The sequence below is a fragment of the Marmota monax genome, unplaced genomic scaffold, assembly GCF_021218885.2.
Source record: "Marmota monax isolate L192 unplaced genomic scaffold, Marmota_monax_Labrador192_F-V1.1 WCK01_AAM20220418_F8-fsc00010, whole genome shotgun sequence".
Lineage (NCBI taxonomy): Eukaryota > Metazoa > Chordata > Mammalia > Rodentia > Sciuridae > Marmota > Marmota monax.
This window is the reverse complement of record NW_026692321.1, coordinates 28,311,640-28,335,547: the sequence shown is the minus strand read 5'-3', so window position 1 is coordinate 28,335,547 and position 23,908 is coordinate 28,311,640. Positions and strand designations below refer to the sequence as shown.

Below are 23,908 nucleotides of genomic sequence, written 5' to 3'. Positions count from 1 at the left end.
GAGCAGAAAGAGGCTTCTCCTCCGAGAAAGCCACATCCCGGGAGGTGGCAGAGGAAAGAGAACAATGGGCTTCCATTGTCCTCCGAGGGCCCACCAGCCCCGCCGCCGCAGCTGACCCCTGCGCTTGCGCCAGGCGGCCGGGGGCCGTGGTACAGGTACCGCGCGGGAGGGCCAGCCGGCGCCCGCGCCCTCCGCCCCGCCCCGGCCGGTCCGCCCCGCGCTGCCGGCCCCGCCCCGCGCCGCCCCGCCTCCTGCAGGTTCGGGGCTCGGGGCTGGCTGCCCGGTGCTCAGTCTGGTTCGCACCTTCTTCGACCGAGGCCCAGTGGCGCGGAGCTGCGCAGAGGAGCGGCGGGGCCCCGGCAGGGCCAGCCTGGATGCCAACCTGGGGAGTCTTCACACAGTCCCCGAGCGGATAATGCTGTGAGCCGGCGCCGAGAGGGTCGACCCACTGGATCTACGCGCACCGGCAGGCACTGCGTGCGCCGCGGCGGGCGTCGGTGCCGGCCGGCTGGCCCCGTGGTAGCGGCTGGATCCTTGGCGGCTGCTGGTGAGTCGATGCCAGCCCTGGGCTCCTTCTCTACCTGAGTCTTTCCGACCCGCGGCCGTGGTTGCTTCCGGCACGCGCTGGTGTTAGGCTTGGAAAGCTGCAGGGAGCGGGAATATCAAGGGCTTCGCCTGCTGATCTGGTGTCCGAGGTACCAAAGGGGACAGAAGGCAAACCTGGAGGGGGGTCGGGCAGCGCAACCAGGACGCTGGGCTCCACCATTTATGCCTATCACTTTTCAGGGTGGGGCTGTGTGGCTTCACTGCACCCTCCAAGCTATTGACAGAACCGTTCTGGGCGTGCGTTGCATTTTTCCATCTGAGGATAAACCGTACTTGGCTACCGCGCCCCTCGCGTTGTGGATTTGCATCAGGGCCCCACATGGGTGCACTGTGCAGACCTGCTGTGGCCTCGCCACCCCCCTCCCGGTTGCTCTCCCCACTCTTTACGGAGGGCATTGTTGCTGGGGCTCCAACCTGTCGATCTGGCAGTTGATTTTTTCCCCCCCTGACTGTGGTTTCTGAACAAACAGCTGAAGCGTTTACAAGATTTTTTTTTTCTTTCTCCTTGAAACTGTCTTGACACAGACAAGTATCAGGCATGTGAGGACGAATGGATCTGGCCAGTCATTTTTTCGTTATGAATTATTATACTCCATCCCCCTCTCGCCTTTGGGAGGCATGTGTTTCATCTTATAAATAGAAAGTAGCATATTTTTTGGCAGGATCTCCTTTATACAGTACAGTCTAGGAGAGGTCAGTTTAAAAATAAATATGCACTTGAATGTTACATTACCGAGAGCTGGGCTGTGGCTGGGACAGGCTTCGTGGACAGCAGCATCAAAGCCGGGAGCACAGCTGTGTTGAAAGGAGTAAAAGCCCCAGAGTGCAGCCCAGGCTGACAGTCAAGTAATTACATTTTCCTTTTTTTTTTTTTTTTTAAGTGAGTGAATTAAAATGAGGGCGGGAAGAGGAATGTCAGGAGGGTATTGCAACATGAATCTTTCCAGTCCTGGGTATTTGGGAGAGTGGGCTGCTGTGTGCTGAGTGTGTAGGGGGCTCTGGGGAGGGAGCTGATGAATGTGTTAGGGAGACAGATTCCTTCCCCATCCCCCAGCTCTTAGTTCTCACAGTATCCCAGAGTTTCTTGGAGGTGCTGCCTTTGAAAAAAAGAAAAAAAAATGAGGAGTGAAGCAGATGTCCCTGCTTTAATAGCAAAGACAGCCTGAGAGACTTAACCTAAACATCATACATAGGGAAGAAAAGCCTCACCAGGAAGCATCCAGGATGTATCAGAGGTATCCCTAAGTAGATTTAAAATACATGGAATATACTAACTTATAAAAGATCCTTCAATCTAACAACTAGGAAATGTAACTTCTTTTTCTGGATAGTTCCAGAAATCCCTTTGAGACCACCCGTAATTTGTATGGGCTTTTACTGGCAGCTAAACCCTTTCCCAAATAAAGCACTCAGAAATAAGGTGGGGCAGTTGTGAAATGTTTAGCACTGTCACATGTGAAATAAATGATAAAGATCATTTCTTTTTATAGTGCTAGGGGTGGAACCCAGGGCCTGGCACATGCCAGGCAAACACTCCACCACTTAGCTACATCCCTGGCCTGATAAAGATCATTTTCTGTATTTAAAGAACAGTTAAAAGTCCTTCACCAAGTCTTCCAAGGTAGGCCTTATCTATCCATCACATAAAACTGGACTACCAAAGTCCCTGCCCCCTGGCTCACAGATAAGAACTTTAGAGGAAAATTTTGAATGCATTTCTGGGTCCATGGCAGTTTCTGTTTTGCAGTGGTGTCATCTGCTAGAGATTTACATTATGAATTCCATGATTGGAACATGGTGCTGAGGCTGTGGCAGCCCCAACAGACATGAATTAAGATGAACTCCCCCCCGAATCATTCTGAGCACTAAAATTCTGTTTTGTATCTCAATAGGACATGTAAAGGCAGCTAGAGTAATACGTAATACTTTTTTTTCTTTTTGCTTTTTATTGCAAATTTAAATGTGGTGCAAGATGCATAAATACAAAGCCGTACAACAAATGCACAAGGGCTCCCCTGAGCTAGTTTGCCCTGTCTGCTCTCCAGCTTTTCCTTTAATGTGGTGTTTTGTTTTATGTCCAACATGTTCACAAAAGCTGCCCTTTTTCACTTATAAAATTCCTGGTATTCAACAGTGTTGGGGATAAAGATACTTTAACCTATATCACCCAAAGATTTTTAGCAAGCCATAAAATTTTCACAAGCTCTTTGCCCATTAGCCATAGCATTTATCCTGTGGGTGGAACACAATTCACAACCTAAAAGCCTCTGGGAAGACTGCTCTGATTTTTTTTTTTTTTTAAACAATTACATAGGCTTGTTCTTTCAGTTGATTTCATATAGGCCCCATCTAATTTTTTTCTTTAACCAGAATCCTGTGGATCTGTTTTTCTTTTCATTGATTGAATAAGAGCTTAAAATCTATTTTAAGTGCAGTATGTTTATCAGAGAACAAGTATAGCCATCTGAAACTAGTAGATTCAGCCAGCCACAAAATCTCTACCAAGCTTGGAAGCCAGAATATTCTCCTGATACACCACTTTGTTCATTGCTTTTGGTGTTAAAAGTACTTTCTCCATGAGGCTCGTCCTAAGTGCCAAGAGGTCATCTTAGCCCTTTACTTTGACGAACTCATTTATTGCCAACAATCATTCTATAAAAAAAGAACTGTTAATATTCCAATTTTACAGTTGTAGAGACTGAGAACAGATGGGGTACATAACTTGCCTAAAGTCATACAGCAAGGAACATACCTACACGTGTACCTGCAGTTTAACAACACATTGTGTGCTTGCGTGAGTGGGTAATTCTACATGAAAGTCCGCAGCTCTTTGAGTTAAAGGGATGGGAAAGAACCATGAAGTTATTAGATAATGTAGGTCAGACTGCCTGGGTAGAGGGCCTGTTTCTGATACTTAATATTTGTGTGTCTTTGGGCAAGCTCCTTAGCTTGTGTGTCTCAGTTTATCAGTAGTAAAAATTATGATAATATCACCCTGAGGATTAAAGGAGTTGAATAACATAATGTACTCAGAACAGTGTCAGGCCTAGAGTAGGGGCACAATCATGATGTTTCATTGTTGTTTCTGTTGTTTTACTAAGGACTTGACACTGTTTCTCTCATTTAACAGTTTTCGAATAGATGGTATAGTGCTTCTTTTCCTGATGAGACTACAGGCTCAGGACAGTTCAGTAACTTAGCCAAGGTCACACAGCTAAGTAAGTAGCAAAGTCAAGTTTGAAATCATGTGGATTTGACCTTGTATTGATACCATATCCCCAGCACCAGGGAGGAGGGGGAGCAGGGAAGCTACTAAATCTGATTATTGCTATAGCTTTTGGCCTCTGGCAAGGAACTCATTTTATATTACTCTCTATCTCACAGTGTCACCCCACAAAGGAAAATGACAATAATTGCCATCCTTAGGGAATACAGCATAAAGTATTTTATTAGAGATGGTCCAGTCCCATGCATAAGGCAACAGTGGTCTACAGCAGATCCAGCACAAAACTGCCAAAGTCGACACAAGCAGTTTATACAATGAATGAAGAGATTTATTAGGTAAAAAAATGTAGGACTCTGGAATGGGAAAGCAAGCCAGGCGCCAGCCAGGGACAGGGAATTTCAGCAGCCAGGAAAGAAGTAGGTTTGTGTCTTTGCTTCATAGTTGGGGGTTGTAGGTCCAGAGGCCAAGTCTGGACAGCCACCATATCCATGAGGCCTGACCCTGCAGTCCCCAGCACTTGGGATGCTGAGCACATGTGTGGTCATGATATTGTCCTGGAGCTAAGGACAAGGCAGGAACCACAAGGAGGCTGGGCAGGAAGGCACTGGTCTCCATTCTGGGCGGAAGGGGGATTGGTAACAGTTCTGCCCATGCCCTGCGTGCTGCTAGATAAACTTCTGGTGTGGAAGATAGAGCAAGGAGGCTTTGGGAGGAGTGTGCCTTGTACAGCCCCCTGGCCTTCATCACCTTTGATGCTCTGAGTTTGTGATGAACTGAAAACCTGCGCAGGGGGCTGCGCAGACTGCAGTAGAGGTTCTGGAAGGGACAGGTTGCCCCCAAACCAAAAGCAGTAGGCCTGGAGCTATCATCCTCCATTTAGAACCTTCTCTTTTCCTTTCCCTTCCCTTTAGTCTGTAAAAGAAAACTACACCCCCCCAAAACTCTAATGAATAAGTAGCCAGACAGTTCTATAGCAATAATCAGGTAGATCCTTCCTTAAGAAAATGCCTTCTTTTGCCTTTTCATATAGTTCAATGCCAAGTTTCACCAGAGTTGCATGCAAATGAACTGAGTCTGACAGAACTTCTGTTGGAGAGGCAGTTTTAAAAATTTAACTCTACAGTTTTCTACTATGAAGCATGACACTGGATATTTTAAAAATTACTGTTTCTAAGTAGTCAAGTCAGTGAGTTCCAAACTAGTTTTCACTTGGTTCTTATTGCTTGCCTAAGTCATGCATTAATAGTAGAACTCTAGAATCCCAAATTTAAAATGTTAAAAATAAAGGATTGTCAGTGATTTGGAAATGATTTGCTATTTTGAGAAAGATAGGATTTGCTTTCTAGTTTTTAGCTCTTTGTTGTAAGTGTGGCAGTGGTCACCAGCCTGCATTTAGATAATGGGGCACCACCGCTTGAATAAATTGAGACTTGACTAGCATCAGAAGCAGGTTCTGTGGGAAACCAGTTTGATGAAGGCCCTTTTCTGCAAGAGTTTTCAAAGCATTTATCATGGCAGTGTGCACTGTGAATCTCAAATGGAGATGGCATCCAGAGTTTCTCCAGTTGTTTTGCCCCCAGAGCAACTGTAGGCTGGTCTGAGAACAATCAAAAGACATGAAAATCAGAAAACGTAGCTTTCTGATACTAGTCGTAGTTTGACCCAAATGGTGTAATTGACCTTTCAGAGTCTTTCTTCACCTTTAAAAAACTTGAGGCATTTGGTGCTCTAGAATCCAATCAGCCAGGATCTACGGTAGCAGCACTATCGTACTAATAATAATGTGAAAGCTTGGAAAACAGACCAGTGTAGTTCTCTGCAGAGCAGCCTGAGCAGACTGGAAGGCAGGGAACTTCAAAGGCAGACCTCTATTTAGACAGACTACACATTTGGGAATCAGTCATGTTCTGGTGACAACTTGAAGGTCAGACTTGTAGACACCATCATGCCAATGATAGATCACTGTCATGTATTTAGTTGAAAGAGACCTATTCAAACACATCATCATTTAGGCTACACACATTTTTAAAATAAGCAAAGGCACATTTGGTAAAATGTGGTTTTGCTGTTTTGGAATGTGTTTGATTTCTTACCCTTTTTTATTATTTATTTATTTATTTATTTATTTATTTAAACTTCTCTTTGCCTCGGGTCAATTCAGACTCAAAACATTGATTTTACCCCAGCAGGAGATGAGGCTCCATGCTTTTGAGTGACCAGCTAGTCATAGGCAAATCCCTCTCCTTGTCTGGGTCAGCTCCATCTTCTCATCTGTGAAATGGAAGAGAGGAGATGGAGTATCTCAGTATTCTCTAAGCCCCAAGCTCTCAATTTCTATACTTCAAATTCTCTTTTTCATTATCTGTGGCATTGCTATAGGATCTGATGCCTTCTATCGCGACACTTATTACGTTTACAGTGGTCACTAGTTGACTCATGTAGCTGCCTAATTGGAGTACCTGGGAAACAGGGACTGAACCTCCTTTATCTTGGTATTCTTCTGTTTTACAAAAGAACCTAATGAAAAAGTAGACAGTCTAGTCCTACCCATTTATCCAATCCTTCCTATGACATCCTTATTTAATTCAGGCTGTAGTAAAATTATTTCTTCCTAGGCTACAAAATATTCAAGGGCAGGAACCCCCCTCATTTGGTTCTTCTGGTAACGATCATCCAAGGGTACTGTGGAAATTGTTTCCTTTTCATCTTCACAACTGAGCAGTTGCCATCTCTAACAAGGTTTCCTGTGCCCCAGGGGTGATTGTGATTGTATTTCCTAGTGCTGGCCTAGACCTCTCACCAGCCTCCATTGTGAGCCATTTACCTGTGGGTGTGCTTATTTGCCCTCTGTCTTTCCATACTTCCAGTACTTGATAGGCCCTCAGTGGGCTTGTTGTCAAATGAATACATGGGTGACCAGGCTGGGGTAGGTGAAGGGACATGGAAGCCACATCTCACTGGGTGAACCAGCTGGAGCCACATGACTCCCTGTATACATGTCACAGCACTGGGAAACAGTTCTTGCTCTCAAGAAATGAAATGTCTTCTGAAATATAGTTGCGTTTTAGCCTCCTAGTAAATTTAGCATGCTTGGATGTCAGTGGTTCTGCTCTGTATACCTGGTGAGAGTGTTAGGCCAGGGACTCACCTGGGGGAAGGTGCTGCTTCCGATGCCATTCTGCAGGCAGATCTCAGGGCCAAGGCAGGTAGAATAAAGCAAGGACTTCCTTAGAGTTCTATATTTTTTTTCCCCTGAGATATAGAATTAGAACCAGAACATTTGTGAGTTGTTCACATTATAATTAGACAGTCCAGTAGGTGAACAAACCCCAAGGTCTAAAAGAAAGAAGTTTGGAAGAAACTTCCACAGCGAGTTTCCAGTTCCTCTTATTCCTTCAACAGCTCTAGTGTTTTGAGTTTTTTTGTCGTTTTTGTTTAATTTTTTTTTTTTTTTTTTAGTAATTACTAATAATAACTACCCCCCACCCCCATTGATTTGGGCTTTTTGCCAACCAGGCCTTTGTCAAACACCTTATTTTCTGTTCCTAAGAAGATGTCTGCCATTTATCTTTCTACTTTACAGATGAGGAGCCTGAGGTTCCCAGTGGAAGTCCCTGACACCACTTGGCACCCTTAGGTTACTACCAGGAAGCATGAGAAGGGATGATGAAAATTATAGCTAGAAAAAAATATTTTGATACTTAGGATAGTCTTACTTTCATTAAATAGATTATATTTTTTCTTTGAAATTCCTTAGAAGCCTGATGTTTCTACACATGTTTAGAACTACAGGATCCTAACATTTCATAGCTGAAAGGGACTTTATCTCAGCCCTACTCTTCCATTTTGACATGAAAAAAACTGAGGCCCTAAGAGTTTTACTGACATGAAGCATGAAGCAAGAATCTTTTCTTAACCTGGTTCTCTTTCCAACATTTTTTTAGGCAAGGAAGGAAAGAAAGTGTTCAGCCCACTGTTCCAGCAAATAGTAACATGTCTTTGGCTAAAGGCAACAGAGGTCAGCCCCACCCTCCTCCATCTTCCATCCCTTCACCACTGTTCCAGAAGTGTTTTCCTTGAGTCCAAGGGACACTGAGTAGAGTGTGAAGAACCACTATCCTAAAATACTTTGTCTTTGATATTAAATATAAATAAATCTTGAGCACAAATGAATATACAGTTTTTACCATTCTCTTTGTGTAAGCATGTGCAGACCAGGGGCTGCCCCTTTAAATGAAGACCCTGGGCCAGAGGATGTCCCCAGGAGTGCTCTCTCAAGCTCCTCCTTCCCTCCCTCCACCCCTCACCTCAGGGGTCCCAGCTGCCATCTGAGACTTAGCCACAACTTCCTGAGATGGCCTCTCTCTCACTCTTTGGGCTGCTAACTCATGCTGCTTCACACTGCTTCCTTAAGAGCCCCACCTGGCTTCCTGATCATCCTAATCACATGACTAGTTTCTTCTTTGGGACTCTGTAGCTGTAACTGTCACCTAACAGCTTGTCAGGTGTTATCAGGTTTCTTTCTTTTCACCCACCACCAGTTCCATCTGCTGTCACTCTACTTGTGCCATCTAGCTGCCTTCCTCTGGTGGGTGCTGGCTTCCAGAGCTCCTTGTAAGGTGGGTTCCCCATGAGTTCCAGACGTGCTGGGTGTGGCAGGATCCGTGCTGTGTGGTCTGTGCAGAGATGCTCAGAGGGCTGCAGCGTCCAGCCTCCGCCTTACACTATTGGCTCACAGCTTGCAGTGAACAGAATGCCCAGGTCGGTTTTCATAAGAACTGCCAGCCACATCCTGCCACATTCGTGTGATTATAGAATTAACTTCAACCCAATCACAGGATTTCTGACTTGTTAGTTCAGTTTATTCTCGTGGACTTCATCTTGCCCCTACTCAAGTCCATCAAGGTAATTTTGGACCCCCTTTTGTCACTAGCACATGGAGGCTCCCCAGGAGTCCCATGTTATCCATGATAAGAGCATCTGCTGTGTCTTTCAAGTCAGTTGACCTATGGATAAGATTCTTCTCATGCTTTGCTAAACTCAGCATTTGCTATGTAATCTACCCTCTAGCAGTTCCCTGCATGCTGAGTGAACTTCTTATCAGTGCCTACATAACATTTATTTCCTCTGTTGGAACCACACAGTTTCACTGAAGATGGATGTGATACCTGGCAATTGTCTCTCTAGAAATCAAATCATTTGTCTATGTGTATTGCTTAAATAACTATAGATTTCCAGAGGTTCTAGAAAATGTTTCTATGATCAGCAGGCAAAGATTTGTAGGACCTTAGGATGTTACTTACTCCTCAGGCTCTGGAAATCTGGACTCCCACAGTGTGAAGTCCTTTCCTGTGATTATTGCTCTGCCTTGGGCTTCCCTTTTCTATAGAATGTCCATTGTAGTTTCTTGAGATTTCCTAATACATTTTAGGCTGCATTAGCCAAGTTCCCCCCAACCCACTTCCTTTTGAAAGGAAATGGCAGGAGAGCAAGCCCATTGTTTCTCCAGGGTGTCATTCTTCAAGTATGACTTGACTATAACCAGGGGATCAGAATCATGCAGGGGACTGTTTTGTCAGATTTTCCTTGAGTCTTGACTAAGACACTGTTTGCACATTGCAGTCATGGATAAAGTCATTTCCCATTTAAACAGCATGTCCACAAATATTTGCCCTAATCCCAAAGATCTGTACCATCATGTAGAAATACTCTGGCTTGCATTGATACACTGTTAAATTATTACCCTGCATGACAGAAGAAGACTTAAAATGTCTTACAAGAGAGTAAAAATGAACAAGAGCTTTTGCCATAACAAAAGAGGTGGGAGTGCTTTGTTAAACGACTTTTTTTCCCCTGTAGAAGTTACAGAAAAACTTCACCTTACGGTTTCAGCAGGTCGGAGAGGGTTGATGAGGAAGAGAATCACAGCATCTGTTTCATGCCTTCTGACCTGCTCGTTCCATTCCACAAACATTTATTTAGCACCTACTATGAAGTTCTAGTTCTCTCTCCCAGATAATAGCTGAGTGGAGGAGTTGGTCAGGTGAACAGTCAGAACCGTGTGGTAATTGGTAGGTGTAAGGTATGCACTTGGCGCCGGGAGTTCAGGAGGCCTTGTGAGCCGGCAGGAGGTATTGCTGCTGGGTGGGCAGTGCCCCAGATTTTCAGGGCAGATCTGTCCCTGAAGAGTTCTAAGTAGACAGTGACAAGGTGACTTGAGAATTCTACGTAGCTCACCTGGTGTGGTTTGGAAGATAAAGTGGTGGGGGGCTGGGTACAGGGAGACAGGTGGGGAGGCAAATATCCTCGTGCAGCAGATGGTGAGGGCCAGGAGGCAGGTGGAGGCAGGGAGGATGGACAAGGAGAGACAGCAGTCCAGCTAAACTGAAGACACAGATGACAGGACTTGACTGGGAAAATGAGGCAGGGGAAGGAGTTGGAATGACAGCTGGGTTTTGCAGTTGGATGATTTCCGCCATTGTTCAAGAGAAGAAAGTGTTGGAGGCAGGCAGAAAGAATAAAAATGGAGTGTCTAAGGGAAGCAAAGTAGAGGAGTCCAAAACACCAAAGGGGGAAAGTCCAGGGCTTCTCAAACTGACTGAGAAGGGCCACTATTTTTCATTTTGTTGTTTGTTTCAATTTCCAATCTATTGTATAATGATACTGTGCACAGTTGAGTGTACAGCATGGTCCACAGGTACTTCCTACACAAGCCCAACAACACCTAGCTCCCAGGTTTGCCAGTAGCCTCTTCAGTGAGTGGAGGGGGCAGTTTACTGATGACGTTTGATTGTTAGGCAATGTCAAAAGTTTATATAGGTATTTTTACTTATGTTGTCATGGTCTGGCCCTAGTCCATGGACGCACTTTGAGTAGCACTGGTCTAGACTGAAGCAGACATGTGTGGGCTGAAGTTCGAATTTGGAAGTCACCATTAGAAGTGATAGTTGAATACACATGCTGGCTATGATTGCAGGAAGATGGATAGCCCTCCAACTCATTTTTTATGGAAAAAAAAATACCAACATCTAAAGCAGGGCTTAAACTTTTTTTTTTTTTTTGTAATTAGTCAATATTTAGGTTTGGAGAGCCACATGCAATCCGTATCCCAGATACTCAACTTTGACCTTGTAGGTCAAAAGCAACTATGCTGGAACTTCTCAGTCTCAGCACCACTGAGATTTGACCCCAGATTACTGTTCTAGGGACCATCCTAGGCATTGTAGGAATGTTTAGCAACATCCCTACAAAATGTACTCACAAAATGCCAGAAGCGCCTCCTGTCATGGAATCAAAAATGTCTCCAGACATTGCCAGATGTCACCGGGGAAGGGATGTGGGAATCATGCTCAGTTGAGAACCACCAAGCGACAGACAATACATAAATGAATGGCCATGAATATGTTCTAATAAAGCTACTTACAAAATCAGGCAAGGGGCCAGACTTGACTTGCCCACTGTTGTTTATGGATCCTTGACTTAAGAGAGGGCAGAAGGAAACCTAAAAAGGCTTATTCAGTTAAATTTGAGAGTCTTCTGTATTCCAAACTCAAGAAGGGCTAGGGGAGGTTTGTATCAACAGAAGCTGTCATGTACGGCACCGTTGCTTACCTTATTCTTTCAGTCCCTCCCATCTACCTAGACATACTAGACATAAAATCACAAAACAGGAAATTAACAAATCACGTAAGTGTTACACAGCCCAAGAAAACCTCCAAGCAAGGCATCAGCAAGCCTGGTGTCCCTAGGGGAATTAGAGACTTCCTCCAGGAAGGAAGTGAGCAAAGCAGGTCCTGGAAGATGTCGTGCATAGTGGCGGATGGTAAGAAGGCAGGAGGACATTCCCTATAAGGAACACAGGGTTCTTAGTTTTAGAAAGTTAGGAGGGAAGTGTCCAAAGTGAGGGAAGGGAGTCATTGTCCCTGGTCAAAGCTGTGTGATTGCACTCTGTCACATGCATGTGCTTCCTCTGGGAAAAAAATTAATAGCACTTAACAATATTTTCTAAGAACAGGATGTTTGTTTTTTTTCCTTGAGGCTCAGAGGGCTTTTTATTGGTTTAAAATTTTAATCTTTTGACCCTTAACACAAAGTCAAATTCCTTCTGCGATTGTTTTTGACAATAGCAAAAATACTGAGAAGTCCTAGTGAGTGGAGGCTGGAGCAGCAAGTGTCTAGGACCCTTTTTTACTTGCTTCTGGTTTCTGGGGAGGTCAGGTTAGCATCTCTGTCTCTCCTTGATGTTGAGATAGGAATGCATCGTTCCTCTTCACACTGCCAGATTTCAGAATAGGTTTTGTTCGTTGGCAGTTTTCAGGTTATCAGGCCTTCAGTGGTTAAAGTGCAGCTATGGCTGAAATCCTAGCTCCCCCACATTTTGTCTGATGAACCTGAGATGTGGGCTTAATCTGAAACTATTTCCTAAGAAGTCTCTTTTCTGTATAGCAAGAGATAATACCTGCCTGACCTGGAGCAAGCACTCAAATTTTAGCTATTACTCTTCACACGTGGAGATTCTTTACAGAACGAAGCATTTCGAATTTGCTTTTTAGGGAATCTCTGTAGATCTGTATTGGGAGCAAATCAACCTGCATCTTGTGATGGAAGAGCTAACAAGATGGGTTTAACAATTCCAAATTTGAACTTCACTGCATGCCGTGTGTTGTGGGAGGCAAAAGGAGGAGAAAGACCCAGTCTATGCTTACAGAAGAGCTTTCGGCCTAGCTAGAAATATGTGTGTATGGACATGTATACAGCTAACACAGGGAGGTCTGTCGTGGAAGTGGTTTAGAATACAATGATCACCACCAAATTACAAAGACACCTGGCGCTGGTGTAAGGCAGAGAAGCCATGTTTCAGCCTATCTAAGAAGCATGGATGATCGCAGAGGACCCTAGCAGGATGGGGGAAGAGCATAGAAATCCCATACCTGTCCCTCATCCCAGTAGGGAAATAAGAGTGTTTAGAGGGCCAAAATCTGAGAATGTGCATAAAGGCAAAGGACTAGGAACATGGCTATCTCAGGTGGCACGGACCAAGAGACCATACTCCGAATTTCTGTCAACTTGTCATTTTGGATCATTTGACATTACTATTGTTAGAAGCGGAATTTTGCACAGAATGATTGCTGACTTAAATGTCTGTTTTTATATGAGCAACTAAGCAGCTTCCAAAGTTTTTTGCTTTTGAGCAGTTTAGAATGAATAAGGTTATTCCTGTACTGATATTGACTTTTTAGTGGCACTGGACCAAATAGGATTCATCATTAGGAAAGCACAGAAGCATTTCACAGCAGTGACCTTAGTAGATTCCTACCCACTAAACAAAAGCCTAGAGCACTTGGCTCGGCACTTCTGACCAGCCCTGAGGCAGAGTCCCATGTAAAGCCAGTCATGCACAAAGAACCCAGCATGAAAGAACCTGCCCTACGCCTGCCTCATTATAACTGTCAGGGATCAATGTCCCTTTTGAGTCCTCCCCAATAACTCATTTTTTATAGGCAAAAAGGCTCTAATGGCCTTTCTTCAAAAGTGTTGGTACTTTGAGAGGTGGACGTTCTGTCATCCAATTTTGCTTCTACAAGTTCTTTCAAATAGTACAATTAGATCCTATAAACGTGAGGAGTGTACTCATCAGCAGTGAGTCTCCCATATGGTATTCGTGGTTCTCTATATAGTCAGGGTTGTAAAAGGAAAGTAAATACTAGCTATAGCTGAATCATCAACATCTGTCCATTTATAAATAGTTGAAGGTGAGATGTATCAGGCTTTCTGAGAGGGTCCGTAAAATACATCCTGCTCACCCTGAGATCTGCATGGCGGGGCTCAGCGCTGGGAACTCAGTTAATGGAGCTTCACAGTTTTGAACACATAGGTCTGTCCTCAGTTTAGATGCTTTGGGGAGAGGATAAGAATCTAAAAATAGAAAAGCCATCTTATCTTTTCAAATGGGCGGAGTGGAACAGACTAGAAGTATGAAAAGCATGTCCTGTAGGATGCTGTTGACTGGGTGTTCTCTGGTTACACTGATTTCTGTCTTGGATTTTCAGTTCAGTTTAATGTCAAATTTCTAACACTATGATCCCCCCACCCCCGAGTTTTGAAATTCTTTTTCTGATTTAGAGAAACCCTCCTACAGAGGTTTGCAGAAGGATTGGCACGAATGCCCACATTGTAGCAATACTTTCATGTTTCTGATACCAAAGGTTGGCCGGTCATCGCTGTATTAGTAAAGCATAGCCATGTTCAAACAGAAAGCTTTTTCCAGGGGAAGTCTGTGAGTATTCATGTGGGAATGTGACATGGGACCATATGTAAATTAGCAGTGATAGTGCTTTTGTAAAGAGGGTGAATACCATCCTTCCTGCAGTATGGGGGGTTCCAGGGAACTGCTTCTCTCCTACAAAGATCCTCAGCCCATGCTCCTAGAAGCCCACTCCATCTTTCAAGAAACAGTCGGTTTCCTTGCAGTTTTTGCTTAGTAACCCTCGGGCCTCCCAGAACAAGTTAATCCCTTTTCCATTACGATTAAATGAATCCTTTAGATCCCTAAGGATTAATTTTCCCTCTCTATTAGTTTTCATTAAGCTGTTATAGTATACTTTCCACTTCTCATGTGTTCCCAGCTGCCCTCCTTAGAACTTGTAGGAACATGTTCCAGGTGGCCTTTGTCCCTTCTAAAGTGTGAAGCTCAGGGCCCAATTGGGTTGTCCAGTATCTGAGTACAGTGAAATAATTATCTTCTTTCCCTGGTGGGCAGCAGAGAAATGCCCCAAAGATGGAGGTGGGGAAGCAGTGGAGGGTGCTTGCCTGAGTCATAGTTCTTCCCTAGGACTGTTGATTCAGTCAGGAAAGAGGAATAACTTTCGTATTTTTGTCTGAATGCTGATGAAGGTGGCCAGGTGCTGGTAGGAGAAGTACACAAACGCTGAGGCAAAGGGAAACATGATCAGAAGTTGGGATGACCTTGAAGGATGTGACAGCTAAGCCAGAGGGGCGTGGAATGCAGCTCACTTCCTGCAAGAAGCAGAAAGGAAAAGGGCCTCTGGTCCCTTGGGGCAGTGGCACCCTGCTCACCCCACCTGCCCCTGTTTTCACACATGTGCGTTTTAAATTAACAGAGCAACCTGTTTTGCAGGATGCATGAAATTTTTTGTACCCTTTCTCTCTTAAGAATTCATCTAAAAACAATTAGTAGAAAAAAATCAAACATTCTTTTCTTAAAATAAATGGGATTTTTTTTTAAATCCCAAACTCTTTGTTCTTTTCAGAGCCCTGTGAGCTGCCAATACAGTCAACTCTGAGTAATTCAGGAACTGATTTTTCAGTCTGTGTTTTTTTTTCATAACCCCTTGTTTTCCCCTTCTTAGTTGTTGCTCTGTTTTGGTATCTAAAGTAATTATTTTATTTGCCAAAAGGATGATAGAGAAATGAAGCAAAGTTCTGCTTCAGGATTATTTTTCCTTCATATAATTGTTGTTACTGTGATTATTTCTACTATTGCTGCCATTTATACTAAAGGCAGTCACAAGTACCTAAAATTGTCCAGCCTAATGAGTAGTGACCATTCAGCTGTCTGCCTTCTTTATCAAAAGTGTGGCTTTGGGCCAGCAGTGTAGTTTAATGGAAGAGCACTTGCTGAGCAGGTATGAGGCCCTGGGTTTGTTCCGTGGCACCACAAAGAAAAATAAGAGGGTGGCTCTGTCTTCCTCTGGGATTCTTTGTGTCTTGACACCTTGGATTTCTCACAGATACCTGTAAGTGGGAGTATGTCCATTCCCAGCTGGACTCTGCATCCCACATCCATCTGCTGGGCATTCTCACCTCAAGAGGACACCAAGTGACTCCCTGGGGAGCTGGGCCTTGTTGTTGGCAAGGCTTTCCTCTCCAGAGCCAAGGAACTGCAGTGTTTGTTTTCAAAGGAATCTAAATTTCCAAAGAGTATTATCTCGAGTGTCCATCTAAGTGGGGAAAAAGAAGCAAAGCATGATCTAAGAACTAGGAGACAGGGATTAGCAATCATGGAGAGTTCAGATTTCAGGGATAAGGGCAGGGCTTTTGAGAAAGGGCTATGCATAGGAACCTTTCTTTCTGTCTGACTTCTTAAGATTCAGGGAAGAGAACAAGAGTAGAAGAATGATGACTAAAGAAAGCTGGAGATGCACAAAAGTGAATTGCAGAGTGAAAAAGGGAGCCCTCACTGCAGGAAAGCAATGGAGTTGAGAAGGGGAAGGCCTGAGTGTGAGTGACCATCTGCGTCACTAGCCACCTCCCAAGCTGAGACCTGTGCCCTGAGCCTCTGCAACTCCACCTGCCTGTCCTCCCTCGGTGAGGATGCCCTGCCATTCCTCCAGCATCCTGTGCTCTCTTGCCTCTTGGCTCTTCTCATTTCTCTTCTGACGAAAAACACTTCTGCAATCTTTTCCCACTCCGCACAGTATCATTCAGTGCCCTCTTCAGCAAAGGCCTGATCACAATGGGAAGAAGAGGCCTGACCCTTTGCCAAGCCTGAATGACAGGAGGCTCAGCCCTCATGGGAGGGCTTCATGTCTATACACTGTCATGCCTGCTTTGCCTTTGAACACATTTTCTTGTAGAAATGTTGGTGTTCTGATCCATAAATCTTAAGTTCCACAGCCTTTGTAGGACCTAAGTACCATGTGTAAAACAGGCTTTCCAAAAGAGTATAATCTGAGGCCCCTGCATTTTTTTTTTATTAAGTAGTCAATTCATTCAAATGATTTGAAAATCCAAAATCATAAAGATATAGCCTGAAAACTTTCTTTTTCACCCTCATTCCTTTCCATCCACTTCCCCGAGAGCAGTCACCACCATTATTAACTTCTTATGTATGCTTCCAGAAATATTGTATGAACATACCACCCAGAGCAAATATATTTACACAGTTTTGCACCTTTTTATTCCTTTGAAGATGCACATCTTTAGTTTCTTGTCATTGGTACATGTTAAAAACTTCATCATTTTTTGAGATGTAATTAGTATTCATTTGCATGGATATACTTAATTTATTTAACCAGCCCTCTGAAGGTGGATAGTTAGGTTGTTTCCATCTCTCGGCTATTATAAACTGTGCTGGTTTGAACACTCTATACTTTTTCCCCCATATATATAAGTGGAATAAGTCCCTATTAGGGAATCTGGGATCAGAAAGCACATGATTGGCAGTTTTTATAGATATTGCCAAACTGTCTTCCATTGAAGTTGGACCTGTTCATGCTTCTGCTGTCGGTGTGTGGCAGGGGAGGAGGGTTCCTGGTCCTCATCAGCTCACTGCATTGCCACACAGTTGTGTCTTAAACAGGCTTTGAAATGTGACCCTTTCATGATTTGGGAGCTGATTGAATTCTCAGAGAGTGTGCTCATTCAATGACAGGTCAAGATCTTAAACTCCAGAGCCCAGCCTCCTAGCTTAGTGCTTGATAGCATGTGACCTTGGCAGGATGACTTGACTTCTGTGTGCCTCAGTAGTGTCTCATTTGTAAAATCAGGAAATTAATATACTAGAAACAGCATCCTCCTGGGTTCCACATCAAATGTTGGAACAGTGCCTGACTTCCAGGCTGCTCTGTCATACAAAGGTGCTGCTGGCTCCTTCGAGACTGACATGCCCTCTCCAGGATCTGTCCCTTTTACTAGTGGATAAGCCACCTCATTAGGTTGCTGCATAAGCCATGGCAGAGGTGGTGTTAAAAGAGCAGTCATCTTGGAAAGGAAAAGAGGAAAACTCATCAAGCTTTGTAGGCGTCCACTGGCTGATAAGCTGGGAGCCCAGAGTGTTCAGGAAGGAGAGGGGGAAGTGGTCAGTAAGAGACATCAGCACTGGATCGCCTCTCCTAAGATGAAGACTGGGTGCCTCCAGCTGAGAGGAGGACAGATAGCAGATAAGATAGAGTGGGACTAGGTCAGAGCTCCCAGATGCTTCCACAACATCACAGACATCAACTCATTTAAAGTTGCAAGCCTGACATATTTGCCCAGAATTCCTTTTTTTTTTTAACTTCAGATGTATTTGCGAGCTCTTAGGAATGGCACAGAGTAGACATTAAATATAAATTATTATTTGTAAAGTCCTAGAAGCCTAGAAGTCAGGCAGTAAAAACTATGGAAAGTAGTCCAAAAAAAAGAAGGAAAAGAAAAAACTCTGCAGAATCACCACCTACAGCTTCTAAGCTCTCTTACCTTTTCCCTTGCTTTCAGCCATGTCCCTCCAACCTTTGTCTTCCTGCCACTAACATAAAATGCAACTCTTGCTAAGCTGCAGGAGCCTCTGCCTGGAGGGCTGCAGAGCTCATCCCCTGTGCCTCCGAGAGCAGCATCCCCTCATGGTCCTCACCATCCCAGATTCTTTTTCAGTTAAAGGAAGGGCTGGTGTGAGCGACCCAAGCAGAGGGGCAAAGAACTGCTGCTCTCTGGCTACATAGTCATGGGATTTTTAAAAACTTATTTGGAAGCTCCTCTCAAGGTCCCCGCCTTGAGTAACCCAGCTTCACCAGCTGGCCACAAGCAGCCCTTGTGTGGCCCTGAGTCGCAGTGTCTCCACAGCAGCTGCGTCCGGCCTGGTGTGCTGAGGACCACTGCTCCCATGCACAGCTGTTCTTTAGAGCTGCTCACCACCTCCTGCAGTCTTGGCTCCTGCAGGCAGTCATCCATCCTGTGCCCAAAGAGCAGGACAGTGGTACCAGGAACCCTAGGCTGGGACCCAGCATTGAGCCTTTAAACAGGCAGGAAGTTCTGATGTTTTAGCAGGAAGACCCAAGGTCTCAACTTGTGTTACTGGGACAAGACCCAAATCAGAGCTAAAACTAACACTAGGACTATGATCCTGTCTTGTTTGGCAGCTCTGTGGTCAGCCCATTCAGAGTGGGAGCATACGTTCCTGCTGCTGCCCGGGCCTCTGTACACCCAGAGCCACAGTGGGACTGGGTGTCTAGCTCATCAAGCTCGGCCTTCTCAGGCCTAGTTGCTGGACAGCCTGCTGCACCCTGGGCAGGCCACTTTCCTAACAGAGCTAGTTGTTACCTTTGTCAGTGGGTGGTGGAGCACCGTTCTTGTCACCTGCCACGGGCAAGTCAATTTAAAACTCTTGCTGAAAGGAAAGAAATATGGAGCAGATGCAGACAGCTTCCAGCTGCTACAAAACAAATGTGGCTCTCTTCAAGCCACCATCTAACCAACCCTCGGAGTATTTATTGGCAGGCTCTGCTTCCAAGACTGGAAAGCCATATGGGAGAAGTTGCAACAAAGATAGAGAAGAATTTAGCCTCTCCATGTTAACTGAGGCAGCTGAAGAATCGGAAGATTATTTTCAAGAGATAAGAGTTTCTCATCAGTAATGAAGGCCTGACATTCCCAAAGCCTTCATGTAGCTCTTCTCTTCTAATCTTATCATGTTGTATGGCCAGGGAGAGTGTGTTTTCTATGCTGGTAACAAATTACTACAGACCTAGTGGCTTACAACAGCCCCTATTTGTTATCTCATGTTATCTTACAGTTTCTGTGGGCCAGGGCTATGTCTCATCTGACACTTGACTGGGGAATGACATGTTCTCTAATATCATTGTCAGAATTCATCTAATGGGCCTGACATAGCACGACAGCTTACTTCTTCAAAATCAGCAATGGCGGTCTCTCTCCCATCAGCTCAGATAGGTTCTTCTCATTGTAACCTAACTGGGGTATGGCATATCACCTTTACCATACTATTTTGTACAGAAAGAAGTCATAGGTTCTACCCACAGAGGCATTAATATCAGCAGGCAGATCACAGGGTTTTCTTAGAATTATTCCTACCCCATTGAGAGAGCCAAGCCTTACCAATAATGTTTCAGAATATTCCCAAATGAAGGCCCAGTCTATTTTATATAATCACAATGGTTTTTATTTTCTTTGAAATGGAGCAGTTTTGTTTTTTCCACCTCAAAATATCTTCAAATCCTCAAATCCTTGTCAGCTCAGTACTCTGCCACAGCTTGATTCCAACTCTAGCTCTTTTGATTATATTATTGAAAAAGGGTCATTTTTTTCTTCTAATTTCCATTTTCTCATCTATAGGAATGCATCTTAAGAAGATTTTATTGGACACCTACATAATAGTCATTGTCACTAACACTTCAGTTTGTGTTAGCTTTTTGTTAACATGACCAAAATACCTGACAGGAACAGCGTAGAGGCGGAAAAGTTGATTTGGGCTCACAGTTTCAGAGGTTCAGTCTGTGGTCAGTTGACTCTCTTGCTCTGGGCCTGAGGTGAGGCAGAACCCCCATGGTGGAAGGGCATGGCAGAGGGATATTACTCAGCTCATGGCAGCTGGGAAGCAAAGAGAGAGAGAGAGGTGTCAGGGACAAAATATAAACCCCAAAGTCATGTCCCTGGTGACCTTCTTACTCCAGCCAGGCCCCACTTGCCATGCAGTACAGCCTTCAGATGCTTAATCAATTAGGTTTCAGCTCTTAAAATATGATCATTTCACCTCTGAACATTGTTCTATTGCCTGATATGAGCTTTTGGTGGAGGGGTGTACCTCATATCCAAACCGAAATATAGCCTCTTTCCTGTTAGACTATTCTTTTGATTGCATTAGTTTTATTTATGTACATAATTCAACAAAACAGTACTATTGACAGTGCTACTGTGCATACACCAAAGCACAAAAAAGAAAAAGAGAGAAAATATACTTAACAAGTTGTCATAGACTTTCTTCTCAGAATAGAAGGAAAGGACTAAAACCTTAGACATGTTCAGAAAATTGTGTCCATAGCCATATTTAAATATGTCCAAAATAGAAGAGAGATCCGTGGAATAGAAAAAGGGGATTGAGGGGGCAAGGAGGAGGGATCGAAAAAGGGAAGAACAGTAGAATGAATCTGACCTAACCTTCCTATGTATATATGTGAATATTCCATAGTAAATCTCGCCTTTATGTATATCTGGAAGACACTAGTGAAAAAAAGAAAAAAGAAGAACTATAAATAGCAGAAAGATCAGTAGGGTGGAGGGAAGGGAACAGGGGAAGGAAGAGGGAAGGGAAATGGGAAGTATTGGGGACTGAATTAGGGCAAATTATATTCCATACTTTCATAATTAGGTCAAATGAAGCCTAATATTATGTATAACTAAAAAATTAATTTACCAGGGCATTGATGTCATAGTTTTATAGTTTTTTAAGTCCCTCATTCTCTCTCTTTTTTTTTTCCTGTTTTCAGGAAACTAAGTCAACTGAAATTAATAAATCCCTTACTAAGATTAAAAGTTGTTATCCTGCTTAGAGGAAGGAAACAAGATAAAGTTGGGCTGTAGGTGGAAAGTGGCCCTGCCATTGTGTACAGGCCAGAGTGAACCCTGAAGCTTCCAAAGATTAAAACCACTTTGGTTTCTTCTCCAGGTCTCTCCTCGCCCTGGAAGGGATTGGATGATGTAACCCACTCTCCAGGAAGCCCCAGGTGGCCGTGAGCTCAACCAGGTGTCTCAGACCCCATCTCATTTCAGAGCCACTTCTGAGCCACTCAAGGAAAATGATGTGACAGTTCCTAGCCAGAAGGACTTTGGGGGAACATTGAACATCTGTGCAGAAAGTGGCCCTTTTCCCCTTTTTTGAAATAGACATTCTCAAATTCCAAAATGCCAGCCAAGACCCCGATCTACCTTAAAGCTGCCAACAACAAGAAAGGGAAGAAGTTCAAGCTGAGGGACATCTTGTCTCCTGATATGATTAGTCCCCCCCTGGGAGACTTTCGCCACACCATTCACATCGGCAAAGAGGGCCAGCACGATGTCTTTGGGGACATTTCCTTCCTTCAGGGGAACTACGAGCTTCTGCCTGGCAACCAGGAGAAGGCCCACTCGGGCCAGCTCCCCGCGCACTACGAGTTCTTCCGGGCCAACAGCACCTCGGACTCCGTGTTCACAGAAACGCCCTCCCCAGTGCTCAAAAACGCCATCTCCCTCCCCACCATCGGAGGGTCCCAAGCTCTTATGTTGCCCTTATTGTCACCGGTGACATTTAATTCCAAACAGGAGTCCTTTGGGCCACCAAAGCTGCCCAGGCTCAGCTGTGAACCCGTCATGGAGGAGAAAGCTCAGGAGAAAAGCCGTGTGCTGGAGAATGGGACCATCCACCAGGGAGATGCCTCGTGGGGCTCCAGTGGCTCAGCATCGCAGTCCAGCCAGGGCAGGGACAGCCACTCCTCCAGCCTGTCCGAACAGTATGCTGACTGGCCGGCCGAGGACATGTTTGACCATCCCTCCCCATGTGAGCAGGTGAAGGGAAAGACCAAATCCCAGGAGTCCCTCTCTGACCTCACAGGTTCCCTTCTCTCCCTCCAGCTGGATCTTGGGCCCTCGCTTTTGGATGAGGTGCTGAATGTCATGGATAAAAATAAGTAACAGGATGCCAGCTCTTTTCCTTTGGGGTAAAAGGTACCAAAATAAACAAAAAAACAGAAACTCAGCTAACCACAGTTGAAGAGAAGAGCTTCCCTGGCTGTTTTTTTGCAGTTATGTGATGCGTTTTCTAAAATAATTGTTCCTACAAAATATTTTTTTTACCTGTTATGCCCTGTTTGCAAAAACAGTTTAGAAAAAGCAACAACAAAAACCCTGTCCTGGCAAAAAGAGGAAATGAGTCAGAACCCATTTTTGGCGGGCACTGCTGATTGATGTTCAGCTAACATTTTTTTTGGTTTGCAGACACATAAGAAATCTGCCTTGGCCGGGATTGGCACTAGCTATGGAGAGCTGAGCAAGTCACACTAAGAAACTTCACAGTACTCCAACAGTTTATGAGTTAAGAGAAAGTCAAAATTTTAACACCTAAGCCTTTTTTTCTAGACTCTTTTGTATATGATATTGTTTGGGCTCATGATAGCAAATTCTCCAGTGTTAAAACTTTTCTCTGTTTTCACATTTGAGCAATTTTATGGGTTTGGGGGATTTTCTTGTAGTTCTTATATATCCCTTATATATTATATCTATATTGCAAAATTTTGACTGTCAGCTACATGTTGGTAAGACACAAGCAAGGTATTACTGTAACTAAGTTATTTTTAAAGTTAAAATATATTTTTATGTGCCTTTGGCTTTTTATTGCAGAGTCTACATTTTATAGATAACACATCAAATGTCATTTGACTTGTTTCCATTAGGGTTCCATTGTAAGCTGTGTATGTGTGAGTTTAGACAAGCATATTCATTCTTGGCTTTTTTTTTTTTTTTTCTTCGTCTGTTACCATACTTCTAACAGCAGCCAACAACGGATTTTAAAGTGTAAAGGCACAGGTTACTCATGATGCTTCTACAGAGACTGTGGGCTACACCACGTAATGCTATTTGGAAATATGAGTATTTTAGTACAGTACATACTTGCATTACTTAGGTACTTCATTCAACACAATAAAGAGTAAATGTTAAAATGAATTTGCTTGTTTATAATAAACAAGAACATAAGAGAATAAGAATATTTTCTTTAAGTCCAGCTAGGAAAATTCCTTCTCTAAAAGGTTCCTGAACTTTTAAAACAAGGTAAGAAATTATTTCCATCCATTCTGTAATTTTGATTAATTCCCTAAGGCTTGAGATTCTGAAGCACCTGCCCTCAATTTTAGGAGAAATGAACATGTGAGATCAGAAATTTTTTTAAATTATTATTATCAACTTCTCAGTGCTCATTTCAGTGCATCTCCTCCCTTGAACACCCTCCACAGCAGATTCTTACAAACCCATCTCATCCTGTAGGATAAAGATTTGTCCTCAAGGAAGGCAGTAGAGAGACTTCCCTTTACCTAAGCCTCTGAGATGCCCTGAGGGTGTTGATTAAGGAAACAAGAACTGGAAACACAGATTCTTGTCTTGTCAACTACTCTTTCCCTGCCAAAGAAAATACTTGCACACAATAATTGCCAGTTCTCTCTCAGAAACTTCTGTTTCTCCTTGAGATGTATCCCTGAAAGGACTTCCCCTCCCAACCATCTCAGTGATTCTTTCCCCAGGCTTGGAGTTCTTGAACTTTTATTACCTGATCACCTGAAATAACTTTTGAACTGTGGGTGAGATGCACTGAGG

General features: G+C 43.9%; 1 protein-coding gene across 1 annotated transcript; it reads left to right on the top strand.

The window, feature by feature from the left end:
- The first annotated feature begins 258 nt into the window (after positions 1 to 258).
- Positions 259 to 23,263, top strand: Cdc42ep3 (CDC42 effector protein 3). The gene is made up of 2 exons (XM_046441665.2): positions 259 to 547; positions 21,234 to 23,263. The coding sequence occupies exon 2, from the start codon at positions 21,470 to 21,472 to the stop codon at positions 22,232 to 22,234; it is 765 nt and encodes a 254-aa protein (XP_046297621.1). The 5' UTR covers positions 259 to 547; positions 21,234 to 21,469; the 3' UTR covers positions 22,235 to 23,263.
- The last annotated feature ends 645 nt before the right edge of the window (positions 23,264 to 23,908 follow it).

Excerpts from the sequence above, each read along its gene's own strand:
- Cdc42ep3 (XM_046441665.2), top strand. The coding sequence starts at position 21,470 with ATGCCAGCCAAGACCCCGATCTACCTTAAAGCTGCCAACAACAAGAAA.